Source organism: Dasypus novemcinctus, chromosome 8 (assembly GCF_030445035.2).
Source record: "Dasypus novemcinctus isolate mDasNov1 chromosome 8, mDasNov1.1.hap2, whole genome shotgun sequence".
NCBI classification, from domain to species: domain Eukaryota; kingdom Metazoa; phylum Chordata; class Mammalia; order Cingulata; family Dasypodidae; genus Dasypus; species Dasypus novemcinctus.
In genome coordinates this window covers 81,044,699-81,055,768 of record NC_080680.1, presented here as the reverse complement: position 1 = coordinate 81,055,768, position 11,070 = coordinate 81,044,699, and the positions used below count along the sequence as shown (strand labels likewise).

Genomic DNA, 11,070 nt, shown 5'->3' with positions numbered 1-11,070 from the left:
TTTCTAATTAAAAAATCAAGTCAGCTTCAGCTATTTTCCTATTCTATGACAAAAGGGGATTTCTGTGATAGATTGTATTGTTATTCAAAATACTTACTGTCTTTCCCCCTGCCCCTACTTCCTTCCCTTTCCCCAAAACACCATGTATGATTATTCATCCTCACCCTTCTGAACTCAGGGTTGGCTGTATGACTTGATTTGGCCATTAAAATATAGGTAGAAATGGCAAGGTCACCTCTGAGCAGAGACCTAAGAGCTAGCTTGTGGTTCTGAGGCAGCTTAGTATAGGAAAAGAGGGAATACAGCTGGGACCAGGCAGAGAACATGGCTGTGAGAGCCCTCCCAGAAAACCCCTGCAGGTCGGGCTGTACTAAAGAACCTAGCTGGAAAGACCCCCGAGACCCTGGCCACGAGGTCCTATTTGGAACTCTTTCTGGGGTCAAGGGAAGACCCGGGTAAGTCCAAACAGGCCTCCCCATTGGCCCCCTGAGAGCTAACAGGTGGGGCAACCAGTAAGAACAGCCAACAGCTGGGGCTGCTCTCCAGCGTAAGGAAAGGGGAGGAGGAGAGGCTTTAAAAAGGCCTAACCTGGCGCTCTACATGCACGCCTCACCCTGTTAGCACACATGCATCCGTGTCTTGAGTTGTGTACTTAACCTTATTTCTAGTTTTCTTTTTTCTTAATAAACCCTTTACTCCTCTGCATACCCTATGGCATGTCCTTACATTCTTTTTATATGATATAGCCAAGAACCAAGAAGTCCAGAATCCAGCATTCCCCCAACAGTTCCTCCTGTCTCTTTCTTTCCCCTTGCAAGGACACTGGAAAGGAGTCCTGGGGTGAAGAGCCACAGCTGACCCACAATGTGGTGGTACAAGAAGTAAGCCACTGAAATTGTGGGAAATTACCCTAAGATGATTGATACAACCTGTGAGGTCCTGATCAATAAGTCTTGTGCCTCCATATTCCAAAATTATCTCTGCCCCTGGAGCTGACCATCAGGCCTGAGGCAGTAGGAAGAAGAGGACTTGAAGCTCTCTCTGTCCTGAAGGCCTAAAGGTGAAGTTTTTGTATTTGACTTTCTGCCACTGCCAGCCCTCTGGGCCTATCTGGGTCTGGCCTGACTAGCTCCATTCTAGCTGCCTTGCTTTCCCAGGCACTGGGCCTAGGAAAATAACACTCTATGACTTCTTATTCCAGAGTAAAGAACACAGATCTCCCAAGTGTGATCAATGGTTTCATTTTAAATGTCCACATTGCTTGGAAATGCACAAGTGTGTATAAAAGTTATTTTTATTAAAATAGAAAAGCTTTCCAGTATTATTGCATTGAAGACTTTTATACAGAAAAAAGCAATTGTAACAAACAAGCTACATCGCACTGAGATATTCTGAAGGCTTTAAGTGCCCACTTTTACACAACATTTTGGTATAATAAGCATATCGCTATATATTTCAGAGGGTACATATTATAATACTGAAAAAAATACTTCATGTGTTCAGGTGCATAATAAGAAGTATTCCATTAAATAGCTTATTTCAAACTGTGAAACACATTCAAAGTGTTCAATTTCTTAGACAACATGCAAACATTTTAATATAGACATTTTTAAATATATAAACCACAATTCTTTATAATTCTATATCAAAAGAGAAAGTCAGACAGACCACTTATCTACATTGTGCATATCACAGAAAACAAATGTGTCTTCATGAACGGAAAGTACTGAGTTAAACACATATGATTGTCATTTTACAAATATGGCTATTCACTTTCTTCATAATAAAATAGAAAAATCATGTATTATTTACATGAACTAATTATTTCACTTTTTGGCAATTATATAAAGTAGCAGCAATTGGTTTAAAGATTGATGTTTAAAAACTCTAAATTTAACTCAGATGAAAACCAAAGAATATATCTGGTTAATATAAAAACTGCATAATGCAAGACATGTCGATACCATGTAACTTCTTCCTTTCACAAAACTCACAGACACATAATCATGAGTGACATTTAGTCAGCCTGCTTTTGTTTAACATGCTAGGTGGGTTCCTGAATTAATTTTCTGTAAATTTATTTCAATTTGCCTGATAGTTTCCACTATAATTTCCAAGAGCATGATTTATCTTTATTTCAAGCTCTTCACTTTGACCCCCAGCTTCTGGATGGAGTAAGTTCTTATCTGTAAACAAACACAAGCACCCTAGGGGAACCTTAATACTTAAAGGAACTCTGAAATGAAGTTTCTGCAATAAGAAACACATTCTAAAATGTGTTCATTTCATTTATCAGTGATATGAAATTAGTTTTAGAGTGGGGAACCCATCTAATGAACTAAATGTAAGTCATAAGGCAGTGATCCACCAGAAAGAGACATCCTCTTTTCATTAGTATTTGGAAGAATGTATTTTAACATTTGTAAAAACAAAACCCTACTAATATTGATAGATTTAAAAAAAATACTGTCTAGTGAATAGAGGTGACACGTGCTTTTTGTTTGGCCACTATTCAGCTACAAATGAGCAGTCCTGAATGTCTTTCGCGATAGAAAAACAGATCCAGGAACTTTATACACCTTTCCTGGGCAGCCAATTATGTGTCCAGAGCAAGTGCAAGGCAAGGCCCAAGCTTAAGAGGAAAAGGCAGAAGGGGGATGGAGGTCTGGCCCTGATGCTGGCTGAGGGCACGCTGTTGGAGACCTGCACTTGCGAAATGATGAGGGCGGAGAGAGGGACGTGGGATGCCAGAGTTGGGCTGTCGGAGTTGATAAGGGATTCAATCTTCTCTGCCTCTTTGTTACAGGCTTCAATCTGGGAGGGGAAAATCAGATTCTTTTAATATAGAATTGCAGAACCCATATAAAGACAAATACCACATATATCCCTAGCAATGGTATAGCCTCAACTGGAATATACTTTCTCTTTGTCCTTTCTTTCTTAGCCAAAGACTACAACTTATTGTAGTCTTCATTTATTATACAAATAGTAACAGCACTAAATGGAAATTAAACCGGAAAAGAAATGTTCCGCAATTCCACTGTCCTAATCAATCAACTGTTTTCATTTTTCCATAATCATGTTCACCTCTTACTCACATTTAGACATTATCTTTACATGGTTAAACATAGTCATAGGAAATACACTGTCAACTCCTATTTAAACATGAGGTTTAAACATTAGATTTAATGAGGTGTCTAATGATGGCAGTGAATAAACCACTTGCATTTATTCCCTTAAGTCTCACTACTTTGATGCTGAAACCTGGGCCTACATGAGTGAGCTCCACATGCCTCTAGTGTATGAGAAAGGAAAACTGGGACCCATAAAACCAGCTCTGGTGGGCTCTTCCTCTACAGTGAGAGCATAGCCATCTACAGTCCATTATGGCTTTCACTGGGCCAGTCCCTTCCCTCTTCTGGGCCTTGGCCACCTCACCCATACCACAAGCAGATGAGGTTCAATGATTTCTCAGGTTCCTTCCATCTCTGCATACTGAGTCACAGTATCTTAACCTCTCTCCTTTCCCAGCTCCTTCACATTTTGCTGTGAAATGAGTATATGCGTGTATGCAGCTTGCCTGGAAAACTGCTCACCTGGCACAAGTTGTGTCTTTCAGAGACAGCCTTGCTTTTCTACCTCCTGTCCTACAAACTTTCCAAATGCTGCTGTTTCTTCATCCCTTGTCCTTTCCTAGGGTGTGGTTTGTGCCCACCCCCTTCTAAATCCACTGAACTTGAAGGTGAAAAAATTGCTTCACAATTTTGTGTTGAACCCCACCTGCAAGGCTTTTGGGGAATGATCGACAGGAATGATCAGGATCACGATTTCCGACTCAATGCTGAAGTATCCAAACACATCGCACTGCGGGACAGACACATGCATGCGAATTTTCTGAAGTATTTCCAGAACTGCTATTGGCTTTTTGTTTGTTACCTAGGAAGAAAAAAAATTATATTACCTGAAAAAAGAATTCCTTATAACTTATAGCTACCTGGCTACAGCCTGTCAGCGGAGGAGGCTCTTTTAACCAAGGTCCCGTAAGAGCTCACCTAGGCTGAATTCTAAATCTCCACAGAGTCCATTACAATGGAGTTATGCCTAACTATGGGGCTTTATAGCCAAGATAAGCTCACCAGAAGCACGTTTTTGGAAGTGAATGTTCTGAGTTAGAGATTACAGGGAGAGAAGGTCTTTCTGTAAAAATACAGGTGCTTTAATCAAAATGGGGATAATTCTCTAGGTAGTGGCAGGTGTTGGTTGTTCCATTTGAGCAGCAAGTGATGGAAGGAAAAAGGAGGAGGGGCAAAACTATCCAGAAGTACCCACAATGTTAGGAATGGGGGCTAGTGTAAGGGGAAGCAACCTTGAAATCCTCCAGGGCCTCCACTAGCCACAAGCTGCCTAGTTGTGCCTCCAGTCCCTAACTATGCTTCCTGTGCCAGCAGGGGACCTTTTAAAAGAAAGCTTCAGGCTGACTGTGACTTGCAGAGGCAAGGTGACCAGCCAGTCGGGAGTGAGGGCAGGAGCAAGGACCGGGTTCAAATGTCAAGTGGGTTCAAAGCCTGGGTTCAGACCCTAGCTCTACTCATTATGAGCGGCATGGCCATGGGCAAGTTGCTTCTCTGAAAATTAGTTTCTTCACCTATATATAAATGGAGAAAGTATGTTCTGCCCTGTAGGATTATTGAGAGGTTTAGCAATAAGGCTTAAACAGTACCTGGCATATAAGGCAATTTACCTTAGCAATAGTATCCAGTTTTTCTTTGTCGAATAAAACTCTTAACATCCCAGCACACAGTGGGCAACAAGCACCTGTGTAAAAGAAACCATTTTGTGTGTTCAGAATTAGACACAAGGTGGATTCAAAATACTTGGTGAAATCATCAGCCCTTCATTTTGTACTGCAAGTTGTAAGTGCCCTTGATGACTACGCTTTTATATACATTCCCCGACCAACCTGGGGCCTAACAGTCTATACGTTCACCAGAATCTTTCTTTCGTACATTCTTGCTTTCATCCTCGACCACTTCTCTGAGTAAGACAGGTGCAGTGTAAGAGAGCACAAACAGGGCTGGCTTTTCAAGAGGCTTGGGGCTTAGGTCCTCTTCTGCCTCCAAACACTGTGTGATCCTGGGTTAAGGGCTGTTCCTGGGTTTTGGTTTCCCTGTCTTTAAAATGAGGGAGCTGGCGTTTCCAGCTTTCCACAAGTGTTTGCTTGAAATTTAATTTAAAAATTATTTTAAACTGTTAAAAAACGATTAACATATGGCATAATCAAATGAAATAGTTATGCTACATTTTAACACAAAAGAGATCATTAACCAACAATTAACAACCTCTCCATCCCAGGCCCTCCCTATCCCCCTTCCTTTTCACTTCTTTGCACTTGTGGTCAACTGACTCAGACTGGATTTGCATGGAAACTTGTTGGTTTGCCTCCTCCCTCAGAGGAATGTGGAAGAATGTGGTCTCCAGGATGGAAGACCTTTGTTTTTGTTTTTGTTTTTTTTAAAGGATTTATTTATTTATTTATTTCAGATAATCCATAGCTTTTTCTTTTTTTTTTATATTTTTTTATTTAATTTCCCCCTCTCCCCTGGTTGTCTGTTCTTGGTGTCTATTTGCTGCGTCTTGTTTCTTTGTCCGCTTCTGTTGTCGTCAGCGGCTCGGGAAGTGTGGGCGGCGCCATTCCTGGGCAGGCTGCTCTTTCTTTTCACGCTGGGCAGCTTTCCTCACGGGCGCACTCCTTGCGCGTGGGGCTCCCCCACGCGGGGGACACCCTTGCGTGGCACGGCACTCCTTGCGCGCATCAGCACTGCGCATGGCCAGCTCCACATGGGTCAAGGAGGCCCGGGGTTTGAACCGTGGACCTCCCATATGGTAGACGGACGCCCTAACCACTGGGCCAAAGTCCGTTTCCCAGCTTTTTCTTTTTATTTATTTTTAGGAGGTAGCAGAGATTGAACCCAGGACCTCATTCATGTGAAGCAGGTGCTCAACCTCTAAGCTACACCCACTCCTCTGTAGCTTTTTAAGGTCAAGCCAGAGTAAAGCAGTCTTAACATTATTACGGTCTTTTGAAGGCTTTTAAAAAAATTTAAATAAACTAGTCAACTCTGTTCTCCTCAGTGATTCATTTTCTGGAGGTGGACAACCAAGTCTTCCCAATCTCCCCCTGCCCCGCCCCAAATATTTCCAGCCTACCAGGCGGGATGATGGGTTTGCACCCAGTCACTGAAAGTGGAGGACACTTCACAGCAGCACACTCAGTGACAGAACTGTACTCTGAGAGGACCCCGACGGCCTGGCAGGGGCCATGGTAATCAACGGCCACACGATCTGAGTAGGCAGCACACAGGCTGCTGTAGGTCTCACCATTGTGCCCGCAGACAGGCTTTGTGGCTCTGCAGAAGGGCTGAAGGCAAACAAATCACATTAGCCTGGACCTCTATGGTGTAACTTTTCCATAACCAAGAGGACAGAACAGGTCTCCCTATTACCAGTAAAGAAAAAGACACAGGTATAAATTCCAGTTACTCTTAAGTTCCTAAGGTGGACTGAATGGGGACAACAGTGCTGTTCCGAGATGAGTTGAATAGATTATTTTTTCTCAGCCTCTGTGGGACTTAGGGGCTTTTTCCATGTGAACTGATATGAAATAAAAATCTACCTCCCCCTCTAGATTTCTACTAATCTTCCAGAAGTACCTGTTTGAAGAAAAGAAGATCAATCTCAATGCAGATGTAGAGGACTTATTAGTTCACACTTCATGTGGAATGAGGAGAAGAGAGTGGGGAGATCAATATTCTAGCAGATAGGTTCTGGATCCACTGGGTGGGTTAGAAAGATGTCAAAGAAAAATCATAGGTAGGAAGAGGGAACAAGCAGGAAGAGAAGACTGGGAATTCAGAGTAGAGCTATAAATGCAATTAGAACAGAAGACCTGAAAGAAAACAAGTGTAGAAAAAACAAGCTGAAGGGATTTTTCTCATCACGAAACCCAGGGAATAAGAAGCAATCATGTCAGGTGTTAGCTGGTTGTAGGCAGAGAGTTCTGGACCCAAACATGGAAATTTCCCAGAAAGAGCGGCCAGCATGCATTTTAGTGGTGCATATTTGAAACCCTAATGGGAAATTGTTGGGGATTTACTTTTAACATGAATGCAGATTTCAAAACCCTAAAGACTGTGAGATAAACTGATATAAAAAGATATTAAGTCTTAGAAACGTTTTCAATCATCTTTCAGTACTTTGGGAGGTGGGATTATGAGGGAAGAGGAGAAAAAGAACTTTTTTTGGTTATTTTAACTTACACTCTTCCTGATTTGTTTTATAGTGAGTGCCCACAGAACTATGGGAAGAGAAACTGGTAGTGACCTATGTAAGTGTATGAAACTTTAAATTCTTTTCCTTGGAGTAGACTGCAAGATACCATGCTGAGCTTGCTTGCACACTGTATGAGCAAAGGTTTACTCACTAGCAATTCAGCCCCTCAGAATTAGGAGAAAAGTATAAGATGATTCACTTCTAGTGGAGAACTGAGTTCTTTACATTTGACAGGATTCACAGAACACCTATAAGAGGTCTTACTGCTGATTTATCTGTCAAAGATCATAAGTCAATTTTTATGCTTAGTGTTCTTTGGCTTATCAGCCAAACAACTGTACCTGGCATGGGCCTTTGTAAGAGAGGCTTTTTCCTCTTTGGTACAAAGTGCAAAGATTGTTGTGTTCCATGTGGTCTGTGTCACAAACAGGATCGCGGACTTGGTCACAGGTGAGCTGTCTTGGCACACACTCATACTGGCTACATCCAAATTTATCAAAAGTTGTAAGGCAGACTTGTGGTTTGGGTACACACCTGGAAAACATGAAAGCACCACCATGAGCCTATCTAGGGCAGGGCTATGATGGGGCTGGTAAAGCAATGGCTAGACACAGAAAGTTGAAGAGAAAGCAAGAGACAAACTGGAAATAGTCCCTGCCCCTGAGGAGCTTATGTAGAGTGGGAGAGTCAAGCATATATACAGAGTAGGCTACAAGGCAGATAACTGCAAACAAAATACTGTGGAAATAACTGGTTCTGATAGGGGAGCCTGGGGACAGCATCCTGGAAAAGGCAGTGTTTCAGCTGGAACCTGGAGTACAGGAGGGTTGCACAGGCAGCCACGCTGAGGATGTAGTATGAACAAAGGGTGATGCTTGACAGAATGTGGTGATGGGAGAAATGGCAGGTGACCCTGAAGACAGAAGCAAAGGACGCATGGCATGAGATGAGGCCACGAAGGTGGGTTGGGGCCTGACGTTGGTCTTAATTTTCAGCTTCATTAATATGAGTCTATTCAAGAGAAGGCTTCATTCTACATCCTGAAATTCTGAAGTTTATGTGCCTACAAGGCTGAGGACCTGACACCGGTCAGTTGCAAATTCAGTGAGAGAAGGCCTCCCCACCTTCCTACCCCATGAAGTCGATGTTCTCTCGTAATATCTGGACCTTGCTTTATTCTTAATTACTGAACTTCTTCAGAAGGACTAGAGACTATGGCTCTTTTCTTCTTTAATATTTTCTGCTTTCCTAATTTCTGTAAAGGATGTATATATATTTATATATAAAAACATATAAATAAAAAAATACGTACATATAAAGATAAGACCTATTAAAATGCTTAGCTTTCACTGTTAGTTGAAATACCAGGAGGTCCAAATTGTTTGTAAAATTAAAGGGGAAGAATATAGTAGTGTTATTTTAATTTCAAAGGAGAGTACTTACACTCTTTTTAGGGATGAGCCTCCTGTACTTAAATGACCACCACCATCACCATCACTACTGCTACGCATGGTTGCCTTTTTGTCTTTGATTTGAAATTAGAATGCATTTAGCTATGGTTTTATGGAAATAAGGGAAAAGAATAGTTAGAACTTCATTATGCATTAACATGGAAGGGATGAAAACCAAGAATATCAACAGAAATTTCGTAATTTTGGAAGACAAAACTTTACCAAGTTGGGTATATAGATCATAGGAAAAGAGTGAGAATCTGAGAGGAGGTGGCAAATTAAACATGATCAAAGTAGGAACTTGCTTATGGCTAGAGTCTCGTGTTTGGAAAAATGCTTGGTATATCAGTGAATACTGGATGAATGAATATGTCTTTTTTAAAAAATTTTAAAAATCTTTTTATTTTTTTGTCTTTATTTATTTTTTTAATGTTGTATTTAAAAAATGAGGTCCCCATATGCCCCTCACGCAATGAATATGTCTTTATACCTAAAAAAAAAGCTAGTTTTTGAACATCTAATACAAGCTTATGGTGAAACTGAAAAGGTAAAAAAAAGGTAGACAGTGAAAACAAGTCTCCTTGTATTCCATCTACCTAGCTTCTTTCCCCAGAGGCAGCCAATATTCCTATTTCTTGTTTACCCTTCCAGAGATATTCTAGGTACAAATAAGCATTTATGTATGTAATATTTATTATTTTTAAAAACACAAATATAGGATTCTACATACAATACTCTGGCTTTTTAAAAACTTAAAAATATGTCTTGAAGGTAATTTCTCATCTCCAAAAGAAACCCCATACCCTTTAGCAGTCACTTTCTATTATCCTTTACACCTATCCCTTAGTAAATGCTATTGTGTTTTCTGCCTTTGTGGAGTTGCGTATTCGGGACATTTCATATTAATAGGATCACACAATATGTGGCCTTTTATGTCCAACTTCTTTCACTTAGCCTGATGTTTTCAAGGTTCATCCATGTTATAGAATCCCTTTTCATGGCTGAATAGTATTCCATGGTATGGACATACTATATTTTGTTTACTTATTCATCAATTGATGGGCATTTTGATTGTTTTTACTTTTTGGGTATCTGAATATGTTGCTATGAGCATTTGCATACAAGTTTTTGCATGAACATATGTTTGCATTCTCTAAGAGTATTAGGTCATTTGATAACTGTTGATTTTTTTGGGGTAATGGCCAAAGTGTTTTACATAGTGGATGCACCACTATTACCACCAGCAATGTACAAGAGTTCCAGTTTCTCCACATCCTCCCCAATACCTGGTACTGTCTGTCTTTTTTATTATAGATATCCTAGTGGCTGTGCAGTGGGAGTATCATTGTGGTTTTGATGTGCATTTCCCTGGTGGCTAATGATGTTGAACATCTTTTCATGTGCTTACTGGCCATTTGCATATCTTTTTTGGAGAAGTTGTTTGCCCATTTTTAATTGGTTTATCTTTTTTTTATTGTTAAATTGCAAGTGTTTTTGATATATTTCAGTTATAAGTCCCCTATTCTGTGTGTTGCTTTATCACTTTATTGATAATTTCCCATGATGCACAAATGTCTTTAATTTTGATGAAGTCTGATTAATCTATTTTTTCTTTTGCTGCTGCTGCTTGCTGTCATATTAAAAAAATCCATTGCCAAATACAAACCATGAAGATTTACACTTGTGCTTTCACTAAGAGTTTTATAGTTTAACTTTCACATTTAGGTCTTTGGAAATTTTGAGTTAATTTTTGTATCTGGTTTGAGGTAGGGGTTCAAGTTCATTCTTTCGCATGTGGATATACAGTTGCCCCAGAACCACTGTTGAAGAGACTAGTCTATTATGATTGAATTGTCTGGACTTCCTTGTTAAAAATCAAGTGCCCACAAATCTATATGTCTATCTTTATCCCAGTACCACATAGTCTTAGTTACTGTAGTCTTGTAATAAGTTTTGAAACTGGCAAGTGGAAGTCCTTTAACTTTGTTCTTTTTCATCACTGTTTTGGCTATTCTGGATCCCCTGCAATTCCATATGAATTTGAGGATCAGTTCGTCAATTTCTGAACAACAAAAAGACAAACAAAAAAACAAACAGCTGGGATTTTGAGAGGGACTGTACTGAACCTTTAGAGCAAATGGGGAGTACTGTTACCTTGACAGTACTAAATCTTCTAATCCATTAACATGGGATGTCTTTCCATCGTTTTGGATTATCTTTATTTTTTTCAACGATGTCTGAAGTTTCCAGTGTATAGGTCTTGCACTTCTTTTGTTAAATATCTTACTAA

The 11,070-nt window shown here is 40.3% G+C and overlaps 1 protein-coding gene across 3 annotated transcripts in view; it reads right to left on the bottom strand.

Annotated features, from left to right (window-relative positions):
* Window positions 1–1,276: 1,276 nt before the first annotated feature.
* The window catches only part of RECK (reversion inducing cysteine rich protein with kazal motifs), a 104,894-nt gene continuing 95,100 nt past the window's right edge, over window positions 1,277–11,070 (bottom strand). For all 3 annotated transcript variants that reach the window (XM_004457292.5, XM_023588420.3, XM_058302077.2), the window contains 5 exons: window positions 7,671–7,863; window positions 6,208–6,418; window positions 4,742–4,815; window positions 3,781–3,936; window positions 1,277–2,814 (listed from right to left, as the gene is read on the bottom strand). In XM_004457292.5, coding sequence (XP_004457349.2) covers window positions 2,572–2,814; window positions 3,781–3,936; window positions 4,742–4,815; window positions 6,208–6,418; window positions 7,671–7,863 — 877 coding nt within the window. In that variant the 3' untranslated portion in view covers window positions 1,277–2,571. The remainder of the gene's footprint in view (window positions 2,815–3,780; window positions 3,937–4,741; window positions 4,816–6,207; window positions 6,419–7,670; window positions 7,864–11,070) is intronic.